This window comes from Hyperolius riggenbachi, chromosome 9, assembly GCF_040937935.1.
Source record: "Hyperolius riggenbachi isolate aHypRig1 chromosome 9, aHypRig1.pri, whole genome shotgun sequence".
NCBI lineage: Eukaryota > Metazoa > Chordata > Amphibia > Anura > Hyperoliidae > Hyperolius > Hyperolius riggenbachi.
The window spans coordinates 65,835,099-65,857,401 of NC_090654.1; the positions used below are offsets into that span (position 1 = coordinate 65,835,099).

Consider the following 22,303-nt stretch of genomic DNA (forward strand, 5'->3'; position numbering starts at 1 on the left):
AAAGTGTGCAGAAAATCTATTTAGGTGCTGCACACTGAGCTGGTGGTCATTTCAGATGCAGCCTTAGTGGTATGCGCTGGCGTTCTCCTCGCCAAAAAATGTACATCGTATACATACAGTATATGTACACACATTTTACAGGTTTTTTTTGTCTTAGTGGCTCCTAAACAATTTTCGGAAAGCTCTCTGTACAGACACACTGCTTTGCTACTCATGAGCAGGAGGCAGCAATCAGAAGCTTTGTTTAGATCCTTCATTTAGTGACCTGGCAAGGCGAATCACTAAATTGTATTATTGGGCTACAGCTAAGGACCAGAGACGATCAATGAGAGAATTCCTGTATTTCCCATGCACTACACCCGACTAAGCAGTAATAACTAGTATCTAAAACACAATAGAGATGATCAATGAGATGCAAATTATTTCTTCTTACATTTAAATTTCATGTAAATGCTATGCAGCTTTAACTTGGACTAATAAAAGTGACAGGAAGCTATTGGTCCAATTTCAAGCTGCATATCATTTACATGAAACTTGAATGCTAGGAGAAATGTTTTGCGTCTTTTTGATCATCCCTATATTGTTGTAGATGCTAGTTATTACGGCTTAGTTGGGTGTAGCGTATAGTGCGTACTGGAGCAGGAATCTTTACTCTTACATTAAGGAGTTTGGTCTTGTCATTTAGAACTAATATTAACATCTAGGCGAATACATCATAATTATGATATCTGAGGCCTGTCTTGAGCTGCAGGAATTGTGGCCGTTAAGCTGTGTGACTACTACTACTTTGTTCATCATTGGTTACCTCTGAATGATCTCAAGGGGTTAAAACCCTGTTGTGCTCAGTGGTGGTCTGTGGCTTCGTCTCATTCCATTTCACCCTCTTCTCATCTTTGTCTCCTCCTGACCTCCCTGGATGTCTCCTCCTCAGACATCATTGGTGACTAAACATTCTATTAGTCGCATCTTGCTTGTCCCGCCAGTTGCAGGCCATAGCCTAGATTTCTCTTGCATCATTTGCGTTACTCTTATATCGTTTTCATTCGTTCGGAGGTCATGCTCACTAGCGTTGCACTCTGGGTTTTTGGGTTTGACAGATTTTTTTTTTTGTGCACTTGGACTTTTCACATTCATCTGCATTGGGGAGACTCCAAGACTGGATCTTAAATGGATGAAGATCATTGTCTTCTACCTGCGCAGAGAGGAACACTCTCGTTTGGTGGTGGATGGAGATCTTTCCCCTCATCGCACCGCTGGAGCTTCTATTGGATGCTGTTCCAGGTCCTGCAATGAAGAATCCGTAGCCGCGCTGGATGAAACCGTACTTTGTGACTTAGAACTCCATTTTTTGATTCTGCAAGTAACTTGGTGCATCTAACCTGCCAATACTCAACCGTTGGCGTTGCTTCTGTACGTCTGTTTAGGACAGCTGTTTCTGGCTCATTACAATTAGATCATTAAAAGTTGCCCTGCGTTTCACGCGAGAACAATTATCTGTACAAAGTAAAATGCAGCTGTGGAAAAAGGAGGACGTGACCACGAAGGGGGTTCTCATCCTAGCCAGCCAGAGGACATTGCATTTCCTCACTTGTGCTTCTGAAGATGTGAAAGGTAATCGGGACTTAACTCCAGAAATACAAATGTTTACGTTTTGGACCAGAAATTTCTTTCGCTACCATCCTGACAGGGCATGGGTAAATCCACCCAGCTGGTACAGATACTGCAACAAACAATCATTCTTAAATCAGTGGAGTAATGGGGTAGAAACTTTGCCAAGATTTATATTGTGGTCTCCACCAGGATTCCTATTAAAGAGGACCTATTGGAGCTGCTAAATTTATTTTATTTTTTTACAATAAAAAATTGAGAAAAGCAGCACAAAACAAAAATTACTAAACATTGTGTAATCATGAGTGACAAGACCTAAATCAAGTGGCAAACATTTCACATTTCACTACCCTAGCACGAGTCAGTCAGAGGAAGAATGTGCATGGCAGACTGGAAGTATACCACGACCAGTATAACGATAGGAATGATACTACGACAGTGTTTCTCAAACCTGTCCTCGTGACTCTCCAATGGTGCATGTTATGCAGGCAACCTCACCTATGCACAGGTGGGGTAATTAGTGTCTCAGCTACATGGAATCCACCTAGCTAATACACTAATTACCCCACCTGTGCATAGGTGAGGCTGCCTGCAAAACATGCACCATTGGGGAGTCGCAAGGTTTCAGAAACACTATACTAGGAGGTCAGGGTGTTTAGCAAAGAGAGCTAACAGGAGTAGTGTTGGACTTCGAACTATTGAAATTCAGAAACCCGTATCCGCCCATCGCCACACTTCAGCACCCAGAAATGTGGTCAGGGGGAGTCCTTATTTGCGATTGACATGACTCGCGTAAAGTGAACTGACCCTGTCCACATTTCTGGGTGCTGAAGTGTGGCGATGGGCGGATACAGGTTTCCAAATTTTAATAACTAAAATTCAAACACCAACACTAAACAGGAGCAATTTTTTTTAAATACACAAAGTGCTTACATTGACCTAGGATTGGCCTGCCCTCTAGTTAGGTAAGCAGGGACTGCTCTCTTCATTTAATTTGGCTGGACAGTGTAATGGTTCAGGGATCTGCCACTGACACAGGAGTTTTGAATCTCAGCTCTGCCTGTTCAGTAGGCCAGCACCTATTCAGTAAGGAGTTCTTTGGGAAAGACTCCCTAAGGCCTGGAACCCACTGAAATCCGCAAACGCAACCGCTAGCGTTTTGCAATGAGCGGTTTGCAAGCGGATTCATGCGAGTTTTCGGTCGCATTTTGCAACAGTGTATTTTTTTCCTCAGCGGTTGTGTAGCGTTTTGCGTTTCGCGTTTTTATCCTGATTGGTCCCTGTGAATTATTTTTAATTTTGTTACAGTGTGCTGAACCGCAAAAACGCTAGCAAAACCGCTCAGTTTAGGTTTTGCTGAGCGTTTCTGCTAGCGTTTCAATACTTTACATTGAAGCGCTAACGCTCCCAAAATGCTGCAGGTCCTGCGTTTGCGTTTCTGGGAAACGCAAACGCTCCTGTGGAAGTTGCCCCATCCATTAACATCAGCTGAGCGTTTTGGCTAAACGCTAGCGTATCGCAGCGCTGCCAAAATGCTCAAAAAACCGCTCTTGTGGGTTCCAGCCCTAACACTGCTACTGCCTACTGAGTGCGCTCTTGTGGCTGCCTCGCAAGTGCTTTGAGTCTGACAGGAGAAAAGCGCTATACAAAAACTGTTGTTTTTATTATTATTATTATTATTATTATTATCTTCTCAAAAAGTTAGTTTCCCCATGCATCTTTCCTGCCTAACACTGCGCGTATATCTGCATGAGGTGAGAGGTGTATGGAGGCAACATAATATTTCCATTCAAACAATTCAAATTGCCGGGCTATCCTGCTGATCCTCTGCTACTAATCATTTTAGCCATTATACACCCTGAACAAGCATGCAGCAGATCAGGTGTTTGTGACTGATTTGCTGCATGCTTGTTTCAGGTGTTCTAATTCAGACACAACCAATACATGAAAGATCAGCAGGATGCCAGGCAACTGGTATTTAAAATGAAAGAAATATGGCAGCCTCCATATCGATCTTACTTAAAGTGGACCCAAATTAAAAATACAAGATTTCAGCAATAAAATCCGGCAAACTGGTGTAGTAGGTGGTGTCCGGCAATGGAGGAATTGCTAATGGCTGCCCCCAGTCTAACCCTAGTTATGGTAAGAGAAGGGTGAAAAGCATGCACTGAAATGCTCATAGGTTTGAAGGAGTGTTTATTTATCTTTGTATGTGTCAGAGTGGTGCAACTAAATATTTTGAATAAAAAAAAAAAAGTTTGGTTTGGGTCCGCTTTAAGGTGTCCTTTAAAGAGAACCCGAGGTGGGATTTAATTATGTTACTGGGGCACAGAGGCTGGTTGTGCACACTAAGACCAGCCTCTGTTGCCCCATGGTGTGCCTCCATGTCCCCCCTGCGCGCCGCTATACCCCCCCCCCCCCGCAGTGCTGGTGACATGCAGCGTGTCGCCAGCACAATGTTTACCTAAGCGCTGTCTGTCAGCGCCGCTCCTCCGCATCGGCGCTACCCGCCCGCGTCACTTCCCTCCTATCAGCGGGAGAGAAGGGACACGGGCGGGTAGCGCCGATGCGGGGGAGCGGCGCTGACAGACAGCGCATAGGTAAACATTGTGCTGGCGACACGCTGTGTGTTGCTAGCACTGCAGGGGTATAGCGGCGCGCAGGGGGGACATGGAGGCACACCATGGGGCAACAGAGGCTGGTCTTAGTGTGCACAACCAGCCTCTGTGCCCCAGTAACATAATTAAATCCCACCTCGGGTTCTCTTTAAAGGGAACCTGAAGCTATTTCCTTTTAAACAATTCCAGTTGCCTGGCAGACCTGCTGATCTTCTGGCTGCAGTAGTGTCTGAATTACACCAGAAACAAGCATGCAGCTAATCGTGTCAGATCTTTGTTAGAAACATCTGATCTGCATGCTTGTTCAGGGGCTATGGCTAAAAGTATTAGAGGAAAAGAGTCAGCAGGGCAGCCAGGCAACTGATAAAGTTTAAAATTAAATGTCAGCCTCCATATGCCTCTCATTTTAAGTTTTCTTTAAAGGGAAGCAGAGACTAAGCACCCCCATGTGTTTTACCATATATATCAGTGGGAACAATAGAGAAAACACCTACCCTGCTCTCCGTTTCATTATTTACTGTTCAGATTGCTTCTTATCAGCCCAGATAAAATCCCTGACTGAGCATTGTCTGGCTTTGTTCAGGAATCTTTATAGCTGAGTCTGTCTTCTGTGCTGTATTTTTAAGCCCAAGCCTGCCCCCTTGTGGCTCTGCTCAGGAATCATTATAGCTGAGTCATTATAGCAAAGCCAGACTGAATGCTCAGTCAAGAATTTTATCTGGGCTGATGAGAAGCAATCTGAACAGTAAATAATGAAACGGAGAGCAGGGTAGGTGTTTTTTCTAATGTTTCCACTGATATATATGGTAAAATACATGAGGATGCTTAGTCTCTGGTTCACTTTAAGCGTTCAACTTTTGTCACTCAGGAACTCCAGCACTGTCCATTTGAAGTAACCGACTACAACAGGAGGAAATGAAGACTTCTGTAATATATGTTGCATATGTATGTATGCGTGTATGTATGTATGTATGTATATGTATGTGTGTGTGCAGACCTATGAACTCAGGAGAGCAGAGATATGGTCAATGGAACACCCAGAAGCCAAAAGGAACTGTTTTGCAGTTTATTTCCTGCACCTGCTTAACAAATACCAGATATAAGTGATGGTACTGATCAATGTTTTATGCTGGGGGCGGGGGGGGGAGGTCACAAAACAGTGCAGCAAACAAATCAACCATTAGTAATAAAAATAAGTGTGTGTAAATATATAATGGATACCATTTATGGATAATGCACTCTATAGGAGTCTCTTCTAACTAGTTGCATTGACAGTGGCTACGAAATGTTTTCTTTTTACATTTATTGAAATGCTGTTAGGCTTAAAAACAAAACAGTTGTGAGGGAAGTTGAATTGCAACGAAAGCTGTCTGAATAATTCAGTTTTTGCACAAGGAAATAAACTGTCTGATTTGCATCCTGTGATTGTCAGATAATGCATGTCACATGTTTCTGCTGCTTATAATGCCCAGAATCTTTATATCTTTTGCCGGACTTGTATGGCTGAACCACACAGCTGTGGTGTGACTATCAGGTTGGTATCTGTAATATTCTATTCTGTTGTATTTTAGGGCGTTCTACCTTTTAGAGGGAAGAAGGTCACCCTGAAATACATTCCCAATACCGACCGATGGACCTGCCTTCAGGTGAGTAACCCTTTGTCTCTGCATAAGAGAAATGTACTCGTGTGACCCTGCCACTAATGTACTGTCTTCTGCAGTGTAAAGCAGTCAACGTGTTGTCAAAAGAGAGATGTTGGCAGTGCAGCGCACTGAGGGCAGGTGAGTAAAGGTCATTCTCATATATTACATGCTATTGTGCTCCAGTTGTGCTTTTCTAGGGTCTGTATATCCCTCTGTCGGCTACTGTTGTGCAGCAATGCCATATGATCTCTGGGAACTGACACTTGTGCTTCCCCCTATCCTGATCATGCATGCTGGTGTCATACTTGCCTAAGAGGGAAGCCTCTGGATCCTATAGCGGCTTCCCATGTTGTCCTCTGGCCCCCTGTCACTGAGCACAGACCCCCCAAAGATCAGACAAGGGTGTGTTGGTAGGAACATCAGGGCTGCACTTCTCTACATGCATGAGTACAACTGCCCAGTAAGCTGGAGCTGCTTGTGCTACTGCGCAGACGCGGCTGTGATTGCAGAGGTTCAGTACAGCTGTGCTTGTGTCAGAGGAGCGAGAAGGAGAGTCCCGGCCAGCGGCAGCAGGAGCGAAGAGGACATGGGGAGCCTCTGAGAATCCCTCTTAGGTAAGTGTTTCTGAACCTGAACTTTAGTTCGGGTTCTTCTCAAAGTGGACTTGAACTCTTACACAGGATGTAAGGAAAACCGAGAGACATGCACTGTGTTTCTAGAGAGTAGAGCCTGTCTAATTTCCCCTCATCTGTAAATAATCACAAGTGTAATTTGATCTCTCAGCTGTGTCGGCTCAGCTATTTGGCAGACAGCTAATTTGTAAACACAGGACGTTAACCCATTGTCTGCTTCCATGACAGCAGGAACTAGACAAACTGCAGATTTATTGCAGGATTTGTAACAAAGAAATGTTTTTTGCTTTAAAGGATATGCTGCTGCTTATCTTTTAGAGCAGAGAGGACGCACTGAGTTCAGATCAACTTTAAAACTGTAGATAATTACTGTGTTTTCAGGGCTCATGATTCTGGGCCTTTTTTTGTACATACTGTAGTGTTCCAGTATTTGTGGGTGTGCAAGAATTTTGCAGATAGCTGTTGTGCTGGCTATCCTACAGAAAGTTACAATGGAAAGTAACTCGACAAAGCAGAATGGACCTTTTTTTATAGAGTTTACTTTTGCGATGTAATGGGAACTGCCGCGGGTGGGCAACACGAGTTACAATATAGAACCCAATCCGTCATTTTTCAGAAATGTTAAAGCTGACCACCAGGCTTTTGTTAGGGCAGAAAGGGGTTAGAAATTTTATTGCCATCATCTCTACGTTTGTGAGACATTCCATCACTTCCAGGAGTGTGTTAAAAGTAAATAAACTTACTCATGAGACATTCTTCGTTCAGTTGCCAAAACCTTAGAAATCTTTATTACTTGTACAAGGACTTTCTAACAGCCAGCATATAGAGTCTATCTCTAACACAGGCCCAGCATAGCAGTAGAAAGTAACTTTTTTCCTGCATGCATTGGCCTTTTAAAGCCTAATTAATATGATAAAATATTCCTCCTTTTGGGCAGTTCTTTCTGGTAAAAGTCCAATCAGCATGTCCAGTTCCTCCTTTTAGGTGGGGTTGTTTTTTCTCTGTGTCCCTCATGAATAAATAAGTCAACAGGAAGAGGAAATCTTCTGCTCATCAGTTCCTTGTTTCGTTTCCTTCAAAGTCATCCCCACCTTCAGAAGACTGGCACAGACTGGTTCTCAAGGAGTGTTTCTCTCGTGACTTGTTCACCGTGACACTGAGGGGGGTTGAAGGGTGGACTGAAATTCCACTGTGAAGAATATAGAAAGCTGTACACAGTAAATGGTTCAAAACATATGTAACATATATTCAGTGATATCGTGATAACTCCTTGGTTAACAATAATCCTTCTACTTAAAGTGTCACTCTAACACAACAATCTGATTCTGTGCATGTGGTCCTTATAGCCACATAGGATATACATAAAGATTAACAGATTAATTATAAAATTCTTTCCACAAGTGTTAGACAGCAACAAAAGTTTGTGTTTGTTTTGTTTGTTTTTGTAGCTTGAGGGGCAATTAGAATCGGTGTACATTTTTATGGCTCTGGGGCTGTTAACAGGACAAGCCATTGTCATACAGTCACTTCTGGCTGTTCCCTCACCTTCCTATTTCTCATCTCCACAGGTACAGACCATCTGTTACTCAGAGATTCCGTTAAAGATCCCAAAGTCCCCCCTATCATCACCTCACCCCGTGGCAAGAAGCGTAAAGGCCCCGCCGGCCACAGCCCAGACAGGCGGAAGGAGAAAACCCCTCCAAGAGAAAGGAGTCCTCCATTCAAGCTAAACAAAGCAGTAAAGCAGGCACAATCTGAGAGCGCAAGTAAGCAAGCCTTCCCTGAAGTGTTGCTGCTTTTTTCTTAGGCAGGCAGACTTAAAAGAAACATGCTCTGACCGTTGGATTCCTTAAAGTGGTATCGTCACCATAAAAATCAAATATCAACAGCAACTGGTCTGAGTGTATTAAGTGATAAAGATGCTAATCCTGCATTCAAAACTTTCAAAACTTTTTCTGCTGTTATGATTTGGAGTTATCATATACCTTAGGAGCACTGGCTCTTTAGTAGTCGGTGCCAAAGAATTGCATGCTGGGGGTTCTTTTTATCTGTAATCTATTCCTCCTCTTCCCTTTATTCCCCTGCCAGCTGCTTATCTGAAACCTGATCCCCTACTCATTTGTGTTTACAAGCAATGCTGAGGCAACTCAGCGATTGGAGTAGACAAGAAAAAAAATAAAGGGCAGAAATGACATCACGAGTTAGCCTTAACTGTGGGCAAAAGACATGGCCCCCACCAGGAACAGAATTCTCGTCATTTACTATATAACATTCACTGAAATCAAAACATGGACAGTATAATACATGTGTTATGCAAGTAGCTCAAGTATTTATCTACCTATATATGTGATTTTTTTTCCCCTGGCATGGTATGGCTGATCGTACTGCTTTAACTTGCTATTGACTACAACTCATTCGCATTCCACATTTTGCTTCATGATTTTTAATCGGACAGCTTTTTTTTTTTTTTTTTTTTTGCTTTTCCCCACGCATGCGTTGCGGATTCTTTTGTAGTTTGCCGCATCTGGAAAATTGCAAAGGAATCCGGAAAAATAGCGATTGCCAAATAGTGGGAACCCAGAAATTGCACAGAAAAATGCATTGTCGAGTGTGTTCCCTACCTTTAGGATTTGGAGCTGATTAATGACCAGACCACACTGATTGAAAGCTATACCCTGTTTGTGTCATGTTTATCCTGCCAAGATGTAGATTTAAATCAGCTCGGCTACGTAGTGCCGTTGCTCTCGATGTTTGCTCTGCTGCCACGCTGACAGCAGTGCTTCCTTATCTCTGGTCAGGAGCCAATTTCACAGGCTCCTGACCCCATGATTACTGTAAGCCAATCACAGTAATCACTGTGTTCTAAATGGAAAGGCAAATGAAGTGTGGTCTGGTGTTAGCTGGTCCACACTAGACACAGTTGCAGGACGGACACTGCAGTCCGGATCAGGGGAAGTACCCACCGTACTGCAAACTGATGAAAGTGCATCAGTTTTGCATCAGTTTCCGTTCAGGTTTTTCCCTGACAGAAAACATCTCCATCATTAGGAAGGAGTGGGAGGATTTTTTTGGGCCAATCATAAAGCTCAGGCTATCCGTTTTAACATCTGTTTTTTGCCTGTGGAGCTGGAGATGCGTTTTCTCATTACTTTCACTACCCCTGCGTGTATCCGTGGTCCTGATCCGTTGCGTGAAAATGCAGCAGATCCGGACCTTCCGTTCAGGTTTTGAAAACGGATCCCTGCAAATGCAGACGGATCCGTTTTTTTACTTGGGTGAGGCTGGCTGCTATTATCAACATTAGTATTCGGGACTCCGTTTTTCATCCGGTTTGAAAAACGCAGCCACGGATACGTTTCCGGACCTAGTGTGGACTAGCTATCGAGGAGCAGAAATGCAGACATCAAACCAGCAAAGTTGATTCCGGTGATACCTTTAAAGAGACACTGAAGCGGAAAATAATTGATACAATGAATTGGTTGTGTAGTACTGATAATTACTAGAACATTAGTAGCAAAGAAAATATTCTCATTTTATTTTTCAGTTATAGACAGTTGAGATAATAAGCTTCAGAAGACAGAGCTCTCTGCGACTTTGAAAGTCGTGGAGCTCGATGGCTCTTTTTGCATAGATAACTGTACTGGAAACAATATTATACTTATGCCTCTGCTCCTAATATTTTATGTCTTAGCTGTAGTACACATACAAATCATTATATCATAATTTTTTTTCCGCTTCATTGTCTCTTTAATGACTGTGCATGGTTTATTGCAAGCTTTCGAAACGTTGTTGCTTCTTCAGGCATTATACAGAACTGTATCATAACCGTACAATACTATTGCTGCTGCTATTGTACGGTTCTGATCCAGTTCTATTTAGTGCCTGAAGAAGAAACTTAACGTTTGGAAAGCTTGCAATAAACCACGTATTGTTAGTCATTAAAGGCCTCACCGGAATCAACGTTTGTTGGTTTGAAGTCTGCATAAATGGAAAGGACGGCTCTGGTTCATTAAGGGGCCAGAACCGTCCGGTCCCGAAAAGGTTGTGTTTCTGAAACCACTTTTATTTTTAATTTTTTTTTTTATAATCTACGTGTGCTTTGTATTTAGAATTTTTGTTTTTATCCATGCTATTTGCAGCCATCATTATAAGAGGAATTAATGTGAACACGTCGCCAGACACTGTGGTGAAAGCCCTCCAGCCTTATGTAGCGCTATCGCCAAACTGCGTCCGTATCATGAAGAATCGCAAGAACCACCAACAGGGGTTTGGCTTCATAGATCTCAAGAACCACAAGGTGAGGCGCTTGTTGCTGTCTGGTACCTATTCTTGCAATGACTGCAGAAGTACATAAGCCAAAGCTCAGCAAGCGTGAAGAGGCGCCCAGTATGAATAAAACTGTTAAACGCACAATAAAATTATAGAAGGTAGGAGGTGGCTTACCTCTCCAGTGACAATAGTGAGGATTTAACAACAAAAAGATTTGCACAGGCAACATTTCCTCAGGCCAGTAACAGCGCCACTGCAAACAAGCCAGACAGCCAGGGATGCCTCTCTATCTGGCTTGTTTGAAGTGGCGCTGTTACTGGCCTGAGGAAGTGGGCCAGACACACGAAATGTGTTGCCTTTTGCAAATAAAAATCTTTATTGTTAACCATTTCTGCCACCCGGACGTGAAGCTCACATCCGGGCGGCTGCTCTGCTGCAGTGCCGCGCGATCGCGCCTCCGTGCTGTCCCCCGGTAGCCCTGGGATCCGTGAACTGAAACATGGTTCCCAATCACCGATCCGTGTCGCCAGCAGAAAAACCGAAAGCGCTCTTACAAGAGGCTTCAGTCTTTCTGCACGTAAAATTTTCCGCGTCATCCTTGTGCTTCCGGTTAGCGAGAAGCACAAGGTGCAAAAAAACCTCAAGGTGGCCATCTTGTGGCCAAATAATAAAACTACATAATAAAAAAAAAAAAACTAAATAATAAAACTACCCCCCCCCCCCCTTCCCCCTACAGTATTCCTTTAGATCCTCGTTCATGTCATGAAAGAGGTAAGCCACCTCCTAACTTCTTCTTTTATTGTGCTTTTAACAAAGTTTTATTCATCCTGGGCGCCTCTTCACCCTTGCTGTGCTAAGTGTAACCTCCCTTGTTTTCTCGGGGTGGTCTGTATGTTTTAGTCTGCAGTGGCATAGACACTTGCAGATCTAATCTACAATTTTTAAAGAGTGCAACCAATTCCCGTTCAGCCACACTGGATTGCCTGAGTGAAGACTGGCTGGTTCTCTCCACCTGCCTCAAGTGCTTGATTGCCCCTTATTGCAACCTACCTTTTTGTGAGTGTATTTCCTGTTGACTCATTCATTTCGGAAAATAGTGACATATTGCGTTATTGGTCTCTCGTTGTCACTGTGGTTTTTTTTTTCCTAAGGGGATCCTTCACCTCACCCCCCACTTGGCATAAGCCAAAGCTGTTCATGACAGCTGTAGGCTAGATGTATTCTATAAGTCTATGTTCCCGCCTCCTCATTGATCATTAAGCCCGTCCATTATAGATCGACTTTATTGGTCAATGATCTACAGTGTGATTGATCGCAAGTCGAACGACTAGTGGCCCGCACACCACAATAGAGGTCCTATGTAATTCACCTTCACATGTGATCTAAACCGTGTTGTGCCTCCATGCTGAAACCAAACATTGATTCTTTGTAATTTGTTATTATCAAAATCATGCGAACAGTAGCTGATTCCTGTATGATCGACTGATATCTTCCATCCTGCTTGGTCCATGAAGCTGCTCTACATATCTGCCAGTTTCAATGGATCAAGCACACTGGGACACAGCTCGGTTCTCTATCAATTTGATAAAATGATCAAATAGTTTATATTACAGCAACATTTCTAGATGTATGGGCCATCTTTAGTCACATGGGATTGTCATTGAGATGCAAAGAAGTTTTTAAGATCATTGAGAATTATGCTAATTATTATGATACAGAATGCCAATTATTAAAATGTAAATGGACTAATCACATCTTGCAGTAAATTCATCCGACTGGTCTATTTTCAAGCTGCAAAAATTATCAGTAACATTTGCATAATTCTGGGTCAACTGAGAATTATTTGCATATTTCAAGGCCGTGTGCTCCCTCCTTATCTTTCAAGGCCACTTCTTTGTCTCAGTCAGCTCCAGTGAATTCCTCAGTCGCGCTCCACTGTGCATGCGCGGAAACCCCTGACCACATGGAGCGCGACTGAGGAATTCACCGCAGCTGACTGCGAGATAATGGACTGGCCTGGGAGGACAGCGAGGGAGCCCAAGGTCTACAGGGGGGTGGAGGAAGCCCCAGGTAAGTATAAATGCTGGTCTTTATTTTGTGTTGGGTTTCCTTTAATTTACTTACAGTCGTAATCTCTGCCTTCATCTTTAGGAGGCGATCCGTCTGACAGTGCTGGTTCGTGAACTGAAGCCACCGCTCACCATTGATGGCAAAGTGATCTCAGTGGACCTGGCTGTAGGGCAGAGGAAGTAGGTGGTTCTTATATATTATAATCAGTATGTATTTGTAGTGCGCCTGTGAGCCATTTCCTCACCTCCCGGCTGTGGTGCGCCTGTGAGCCATTTCTCCCCTTCCCTGACTACGGTGCGCCTGGGAGCTATTTCTCCCCTTCTCTGACTACGGTGCGCCTGGGAGCCATTTTCTCCCATCCCTGACTATGGTGCCCCTGTCAGCAATTTCCTCACCTCCCCAGCTGTGGTGCAGCAGTGACCTCCATGATATTTTGTTCTGGTATTAACATAATCTGTTAGCAGTGTGCTCTGTACTGATAGTATAAATCACAAGACTCTTTTCTCTCTTATTTCGTAGGGGTGAGCAAGGCAGATTTAAAGGTGGCAGAGCTTCGCAAGGGAAGGTAAGAGGAATGTAATATAAATGTGTTTCCTCTCTGCGTGGTAGAATTTATTAAATGAGTAACGTCTTTGTTGCCTTTTGTAGAACCGAAAACAGAAAGGCCAGAGAAAACAGTTTGGCTTTCCAGGATTCAGAGGAAATGGTAAGAGCACTTCTAAGATTCTAGTCACGGAATGATGTGTGTAACTAATCCTTGTTGGTGTGTGCGCGTGCGCACCTGTCTGCACACCTGTCTGCACAGACATCCCCAGTACGGAGTCTTTGTGATGTCATTGCAGACGCACCATGGGCCGTGTTACATGGCATGTCTTCTGGCAATAGCTGCTTTTTTTCACAACTGACTTTTGAATTTACAGTGCATTCCATCTACACTACTCTATAAAATGTTTAAATCTGTTACCGTGTACCCCGCCCCCTGGTTACACACTTCCCCTCACTTCTTTGCACTTGCCATTGAACCACTTGCAGCAAGCCTTGATGTGCCAGTACATCTAGCATTTTTGCAGCCCAAACATTTTAATCAGATGAAAATTGGTGCCACAATATGTCCGCCTGACCAATGACCCTCAAATGCATCGTTCGATATTGGGAGGACCTACGTATGCAGAAGACACCTGACCAATGTCGTGCCCCTTTCACACTAGAGCCCATTTTCTTGAATTTTACCTTTCACACCCAACGCTGCGTTTCGATGCGTTATGGTACGACGCACCTGGGAGCTTTTTATCGTCGGAAGCTGGCGCTTTCCTGTCAGGTTAATTACTACCGCCGCTGATTGTCGCACTGCAGATTCCCAATGACATGCAACAGGCTATTCAACACGTGCAGGAAATGGCTCCTGCATGCGTTGCCTAATGTGAAAGAGGCCTTATAGACGTCCACTGTGGCGGAAATAGTTTTGTACTAAAATGCATTTTGATGTCCATGGCGTACGGATGTGAAAACAAACACCTTAAAATGTCTGCGTAAGTCTAAGGGTTAAAGGAAACATCCAAGCTTAAAAAAAAAAAAAAAAATCCACTTACCTGGTGCTTCCTCCAGCCCTTGGCAGTCGTTCTGTGGCTCCGGGTGTCCTTCGCTGCAGAAGCAGACCTTGCCAGGTCGGCGTCCCGGGTCGGCTTCTTTTGCGCTCCACGGCGCGGGTCATGTGGTCCGGCCGACGTCATCAGGATTGTACTGGGCAGGTGCAGTAGTTCTGCGCCTGCGCAGTATAATCCTGATGACGTCGGCCGGACCATGTGACCTGCACGGTGGAGCGCAGAAGAAGCCAACCTGGAACCTGACCTGCCGAGGTCGGCTTCTGCAGCGGAGAAGACAGGGAGCCACCTGAGCTGCGGCGAGGGCACAGGACGACTGCCAGGGGCTGGAGGAAGCCCCAGGTAAGTGGAGTTTGTTTGGTGTTTTTTTTTTCTTTTGCTTGGACCTTCACTTTAACTCTAAAAACTTAGCATCTCCAGGAGGTGGTTTAACCAGCCTATAATTACCAGCCCCTATGTAGTAAATTAATAGTAATTTACTCTCATAAAATATAGATTAAAAAAGCTGAGTCCCTAAGGCAACTAATTATATATATTTTTTAACTGATTTTTTTTTGGGGTGGCGTTGGAGTCTTTGGAAGTATAAGTTATTCATTTTATTAATCTGTAATTATAAGTGTATGTGTATGTATGTCTGTAGCCGATATCCGATCGCTGTCGAGCCGCTCTACTGCACAGGCGCAAGGCTCCTGCGCTGTAGAGCGGCCCCGACAGAGATCGGCTATTTTCGGCTATCTCTGTGTGGAGAGACGCAACAGCGCCCCCACTGGAGCCAGGAAAGGAAAATAAATCAGTGCTTGTCAGGCTTGTTGAGGGAGGATTCCGGAACACTTCGGAGGAGCCAGCGCTGGACTGCCCCCGGGAAACTTTTTTTTGTTACAGGTTCTCTTTAAGCATGCAGTGCATGCTCAGTTCCCAGTAACTCCGCCCTCTATGTCAGACTCTGCTGTTCTAAACATTATCCCAGGGGCTTTCTCAAAGAAACTTATATCTGCGTTTTATAGCACCCTAGTGCTCCCTAATGCAAATAGCCCTGCTCATCTTAAAAACTGCAGGGACAGCTATACTATCTCAGGAATTAAAACACACAAGCAGATAAATAATTGTTCTACTTGCATAACATGAATTGTACTGTCCATGTTTTAATTTCAGTGAATTCTATATAATAAATGGAAAACTGTTCCAGGTATTTTCCATCTTTACTGCCTCCGACTGAAGGCAATCCTGGTGTAATTTCCTCCCTTAGGGCCCATTCACACTAGAAGCGCTTTTCTGCGCGCTTTGTGATTGATTAGTTCTTTTTAAAAATCACTCCCATTCACTTTCATTAAAATCGCATAAAAATCGCAATGCTTTTCGTATACACGATCACAGTGATTTTTACATCGATTTTAATGAAAGCAAATGGGAGCGATTTTTATAAAGTGCTAATCGATTACAAAGTGCTCAGAAAGGTGCTTCTAGTGTGAATGGGCCCTTACACCTTTTTTCTTCTAGAAACTGCACTGTCATATCTGGCTTGCTTTGTAAACACATGTGAGCACATCATATATCATATTTGAGCAGCTTCTGCAGATGGGTGAGATGTATTTCCCTTCTGAGCCTCATATCACACTGAACTGCCCTCAGCCATTCAGTGATGAGCAGGAATGTAGGAGGGGAGATAACTAGCTTCTTCTCCTCATCAATGTACCAGAATAGAACCAGGCTGATTGAGATAAAATTCATTACAGCAGACTTCTTTATGATTATATTGGAATGTTTGCAATGCAGACTGCATGTAGACTACATAATTAACTAAGCAGTGGGTAAATGGAATCTGATTTTGTGGCTGACAACCCCCCCCCCCCCCCCCCCCCCTTCTTGAGAAAGTGATGTAGGCAGAATATTAGATTAGGATTAGGACAGTGTTCTCAAGTGTATATCAGGTCTCCCTACATTACTAATGTGTAACTTACTTCTGTGTTATGTAAAGGCTACCCACTTATTTGGCCCTATGTTTTATATTCCATTCCTATTCCCTTTTTAAATTAAGTTTGGTGTGTGGAAGTATCATCTTTATTACGGTGTTGCTTAATTGTTTATGTATAGGAGGAAGGGCCCGTTTTCCACTAGCACGGAAACCGCGCCGAATCTGCAGAGTTTCCCCGCAAGCAAATCGCTCGGGGAATCTCTGCCATAGGAAATGATGGCGCCGCCGGCCGAATCACTTGCACTAGCAATTCGGCCGGCATTGCCCACTGTTTTCGCGCAGGAGGCAGCGAATCCCATAGCTGTGCATGGGATGGCTTCTGGGCTTCGCCTGCGTTCCCGCAGACCTGGAAGTGCCGCCGCATGTCTCCCAGCCGCGCGCGGTAACAAGTGGAAACGGGCCCTTCAGCATAGATTGTCCTTCTTCTTCACTGTTTGGATTGTCACTTGTCACAATGTCTCATTTTGTCTGTTGCACCAAGATGTTCCTTTTTCTATACTGTATCTTGCAGATTATCTAATCTTGTGCCTGTTATCACTGGACTATTGTATGTTATCATTTACATTGATGTTTTTGCCTTCTTTTGTGTAATGGCATACATTTTTTAAATAAACTTGATGTACTAAAAATCTGTGTTTTTACTTCAATATTTTTATTTTTCTACAGCTGATGAAGGACCGACATACATATTCGACCCGTTAACTGGACGTTACGTGGACCCATTAACAGACTCTTTTTACAATGAGGCCAGAACAGAGGTAATGTCTATTAGTTGGTTACCCTATTGGCCACCCCAGTGGACAGTTCTGTCTGATCATCCCTTAGGGCAGGGGTGTTAAACGCAAGCATGTAAGGGCCAAAATCTACAACAGTCTAAAGGGGGCCATACACTAGCCGACCAACCAACCAATCGACCATCCAATTCGCACATGTTGGGAAAACGTCGTCCCGAAGTTGGTTGGTTGGGTGCGCGGCGGTACGGCAGCCGAATTGCGAACGAGCGACGAGATGACGAAACCCCCGCCACAATGTATAAATGTATGTAGTGTGCGCATTTCTACATTACCTATCCGGTGTCAACCTTCACGCGGTTTCCGTCAATCTCGTCTGGTTCCGCATACACGCGGGTGGCGCTGTGACTGACGTCACAAAGGCGCATAGCAGCTGACGTCAGACACTATGCGCCGCTAGCGTGTATGCGGCTTACCCGGCGAGATTGACTGACACCGAGCGGAAGCTGCTACAGGACAGGTAATGTATAAATGCACTACGGAGGAGTGGGCAGTGGCAGAGCGCACAGTAGCAGGAGGGGGACCTAGGAGGAGAGCCTGGCTCTGAAGACAATCAGCAGCGCACGGCATCATTTGACAAGACAAGACAAATAACATTTATATTGCGCTTTTCTCCTGGCGGACTCAAAGCGCCAGAGCTGCAGCCACTAGGACGCGCCCTATAGGCAGTAGCAGTGTTAGAGAGACTTGCCTAAGGTCTCCTACTGAATAGGTGCTGGCTTACTGAACAGGCAGAGCCGAGATTCGAACCCTGGTCTCCTGTGTCAGAGGCACAGCCCTTAAAGGGACTCCGAGCAGTGCCTGTGGGTATGCCTTTAAGCATACCCACAACTAATTAATTACATCCTCACACCTACCAGCATGATGTTTGTAATTATATCCCCCTGGGTTCCTTATATTTCATTGCATTGTGCTAAATTGAGCTGTCGACTTTGGAGAAAAGTCGTCCTGTGTAATAGAATGTAACTATGGAAAGATGCATATCATTTTGAAGCTTTCTTTCTCCTCTTTCCAATGATAGATGAACTGCCACCCTAGTTTTCGCAATTTTCGCGATCGAAATGGCCGCGATTTCGATCACGAAAATAGCAAAAACTAAAAGGCATAGGGCGGCGGTTTATATATCATTGGAAAGAGGAGAACGAGCGCTTTAAAATGATATGAATCTTTCCATAGTTACTGCACTGCTCAGAGTCCCTTTAACCATTATAACCATCCAGCCACTGCTGACAGGATGGCGAGGGCTGGTTTATGTGCTGATGGGGCCCCTTTGACTCTGAATGGGGCCCCAAGCGACTGCTTTTGTTGCCTGGTCGGTAATCCGGCCCTGCGCTACATACATTTATACATTTTGAGGGCAGCGGCGGGGTGGACGCCGCGGGCTCAGCCGATTCCCTGATGATTTCATGAAATCAGACGGGAATCTGCCTGTAGTGTATGGGCAGATTCGACTAGAGACAAATTTATCTCTAATCAGATTAGATTAGATACATTTTGTCTCTTGGTCGAATCTGCTCATATTTGTTCTAATGTATGGGCACCTTTAAGTTGTGGGCCAAATTGTTTACAAAGATTTAACATTTATTGAACAATCTAAAACAAAGTGACGTAACTATAGTGACCGTGGCTTGCCTGCCCCTCCTTTCTGCAGAGTAGTGGAGTGGAGCAGTTCCCCCTAGTGATTGGGAGGAGGAAGTATGGAAGCAGAGAGCATGCAACTGCCAGGAAGAACAGAGGAGACAACGTATCACTGAAGCAGGCGAACATTACACTGCTCAGCTGTGCTACTCTGCTATGTGGGGATATGGTATCACAGGGGGGGCAGATGTGTATATTTGATTTCCCAGTTCCCGTATGTGCTCCTTTGGATTGGAAGGCGGTGTGCTGTCTCTCTTGCTGCTGACAATGATGGACATTGGAAGCTCTCGAGGACCACGTAAAATGGCATGGAGGGCCGCATTTGGCCCATGGGCTTTGTTTGACACCTGTGTCTTAGAGAAATCCACCATATTGCTACAAAGTACTTGTCACTGGCCATGCTTTTGGTAACTATATAGAGTTCTCCTGGGACATTCCAGAAATGTCTGGGAATGGTTTTAACCATCTATTAATACCAGTGTGATGTCTGCAGCCTGATTTCCCACAGTCCTCCTGTGAATCCCATTATCTCCTGATGGATGGATGGCCTGCCGGCCCTGCTTATTATTTTTGCCAGTAATTTAAGGTGCCCATACATCAGGCGAATCGGATCAGAGAAATCTGTTGCCTGCCCATACACCACAGACTGATTTCTGATAGATCGGTGTCAGCCTGAAATTGATTGAAACATTGATCGGGCAGACCTGTTGCAGCACCGATTTTCCTCAGATCTGATAATTTTTGGTCCATTGGCAAGCAAAATCGCAAAACCTGATGTACAGCCACCTTAAAGGATTCCTCAGGCGAAATTATAGCAAATCCGATTTACTTGCCTGGGGCTCTCTCCAGCCCCTCACAGCTGTCTGTGCCACGCTAACAGCATCGTTCGCAGCCGCCAGCCCGGTGTCCCCGCACGGTGCAGAGGACAACTTCGAGGTCGTCCTTACTGCGCCTGCGTGAAGCGCCGCTGTCAATCAAGCCCACATTGTCCGTGGCGTACTGCGCAGTAAGGACTACCTCACGGTTGTCCTCTGCACCGTGCGGGGACCCCAGGCCGGTGGCGAACGGAGCTTTCAGCGTGGGACAGACAGCTGCGAGGGGCTGGAGAAAGCCCCAGGCAAGTAAATTGGATTTGCTATAATTTTGCTTTGATTCCTTTGAGGCATCCATTAGTAAAAAAAAATGCTAATGCAAATGCACAGAAAGCTCCTGGTAATGGGAGAACATGTGAGGAGGCGTGCAGCTGTGGCATGCAGGGGACAGTGACTGAATGGAGCAGCCTGGAATGACAGGGCGGGGCCAGGAGTACTACAGGAGGCTAAACGAAAGCCCCAGGTAAGTTAAACTGTCCCGATTTATTTCACTTTAGGTACTTAAAAGTACTCATAGTCTTTCCTATGACATGGCCTCAAGGGCTTCCAAGCCTGCCAACTGTTTTTCTTCTTGTGAAGAATACAGATTCCTGACCTTACTTATTCATATAAAAGCATGCACCAAATGTGACATTCTTAAAAGCCTTTACATGCAAGAATCGCCTGTCCCTTTTGGGTATTTCTTCCTTTTTTAATTCATTATGGAAAGGTGTTTACACAAATTTCCCAACCAGTTGGCCAGTACACTTCTGCCTGTGTGTGTTCTCTCATTGGTTTTTACATAGGCTGGCAATTGCACTGTTCTGGGCCTTAGCACGTTTATTTAAACATCACCAAATGAAGGGCAGCAAGTGTGTCTGAATTAAACAGATTTGCTACATGTGACCTTGAATTCAAACAAAGACTCAACCGTATAATGTGGCATCAATGTAGTGCTGAGATGTGTTGAGCAGTAGTGAATTCTCCAGGCTGGTCTGTTTAGTCATACTTTTCCCTCCACAGGGCAAGAAGGCTGATGACTATCCTTACCGAAAGCCAGGCACTGAGGGGAAGGAGCAGACAAGCCAGACCAGAAGAGGCTTCACTGAAGAGGAGGTGAGGAGAGCCCACAAGACTTGTGTGTGGGGTGGGGTTGCCATTATACATAGATATGTTCCTACATGCAGAGAAAAAGAACAGCAACTTCTGTACATGCAGTTAGATGCTTGACAGGAACACAGACTCTCTTCACTGCTCTACATTTATTAATTTCACCCTTGTGTAATCTATGAATAGCGCACATTGATTATATCCTCAAAATGTGTTCAACTGGACTTTGACTAATCTGAAATGCTTCTCATCTATGTGGCTTCCTCAGTTCATGGCATGAAATGCACCAATCATGCTTTTTAAACTGAGAAAGTCTCTGGGATGAGTGCTTAAACATCTTGTAGACTGCTTAAAGCACACCTGAAGTGAAAGGGATATGGAGGCTGCCATATTTATTACCTTTCAAACAATACCAGTTGCCTGTCTGTCCTGCTGAATTTTCTGGCATTTGTAATGTAACAAGTATGTGGCTTATCCAGTAAGACTTCAGTTAGAAACTGGTTTCTGGTTTGTTTCTAGGAGACAGAGATTGATGAATCTGCGTTTAAGAAGCCATTGCCTCCTCCAGTTATGAAGAAGGATGAGCCACCTCCAGAGGTAACATCTAGGAGTGGAGTAGTGATGCATTTTGATAGTTAACTTTGTAACCTTTCCACTTCTCAATGCGTTCTGCTGGCCCCATCCAATTATTCTATCCTCTTAGACCTGTTTACTCGTTGATGTGCAGTAATAACCCCACTAATTATCAGAACTCCTTTTGTCTTCTCCACTGTCTTTGTCCCACTCATCACCAATGTGCTCCCCAAACCACACATACATTCACTTGCCTCTTTGGTACGCTTTTCCATTTTGTAAGAATGTTTATAATGAGCTGCTGGCCTCTCTGTCCAAGTTATAAAGAATTTGTTTGTATCATACAGTTAGAAGTTATTTCATTTGAAATTCATTGTAGTGATGTACGGAACCAAAATTAGATAAAAAGCTGTCTCTGTCCAAATATTTATGGACCTAACTGATTCTGACAGGTTAGGGTCACATGGGATCCAGTCACTTTTATTGTTATAGCAATACACCAGAGGCGTCAAACTCACATACAAAGTGGGACAAAATTGAACACTGAGACCAAGTTGCAGACCAACCTCAATGTCTAGAGACCACTTCCCTCCTCTATAAAGTTCCCTATTGTCTAATGGCCCCCATCCTGCCCCTATACAGTTTCCAGGTGTCTAGCTGACCCACCTCTTCTATACAGTTCCTTGGGGTTTAGTGCTTTCCCCTTCCCTCCCCTATATGCCTTCCCTGGTGATCTAGGGCTTCACCCACACCCAATATAGCTTCCCTGGTGGTCTAGAGTGGTCCAAACATAATGCAAAGTGGAGAAACCACTTGTGGGCTAAATATGATGGCTCTGTGGGCCAGAGTTTGTTATGTATGCAATGCACAATGAGGCTATACTCCCCTGCAGAGATTGTTAAACTACACAGTATATGCATCAGTATT

At 44.4% G+C, this 22,303-nt stretch overlaps 1 protein-coding gene across 1 annotated transcript in view; it reads left to right on the forward strand.

Annotated features, from left to right (window-relative positions):
• The window catches only part of LOC137533440 (RNA-binding protein 6-like), a 70,111-nt gene that overhangs the window by 29,894 nt on the left and 17,914 nt on the right, over window positions 1-22,303 (forward strand). The window contains exons 6-16 of the mRNA XM_068254830.1: window positions 1,098-1,360; window positions 5,798-5,872; window positions 5,947-6,007; window positions 8,070-8,267; window positions 10,641-10,798; window positions 12,922-13,019; window positions 13,360-13,405; window positions 13,489-13,546; window positions 17,080-17,171; window positions 20,717-20,809; window positions 21,323-21,400. Of these exons, the coding sequence (XP_068110931.1) occupies window positions 1,098-1,360; window positions 5,798-5,872; window positions 5,947-6,007; window positions 8,070-8,267; window positions 10,641-10,798; window positions 12,922-13,019; window positions 13,360-13,405; window positions 13,489-13,546; window positions 17,080-17,171; window positions 20,717-20,809; window positions 21,323-21,400 (1,220 nt within the window). The remainder of the gene's footprint in view (window positions 1-1,097; window positions 1,361-5,797; window positions 5,873-5,946; window positions 6,008-8,069; window positions 8,268-10,640; window positions 10,799-12,921; window positions 13,020-13,359; window positions 13,406-13,488; window positions 13,547-17,079; window positions 17,172-20,716; window positions 20,810-21,322; window positions 21,401-22,303) is intronic.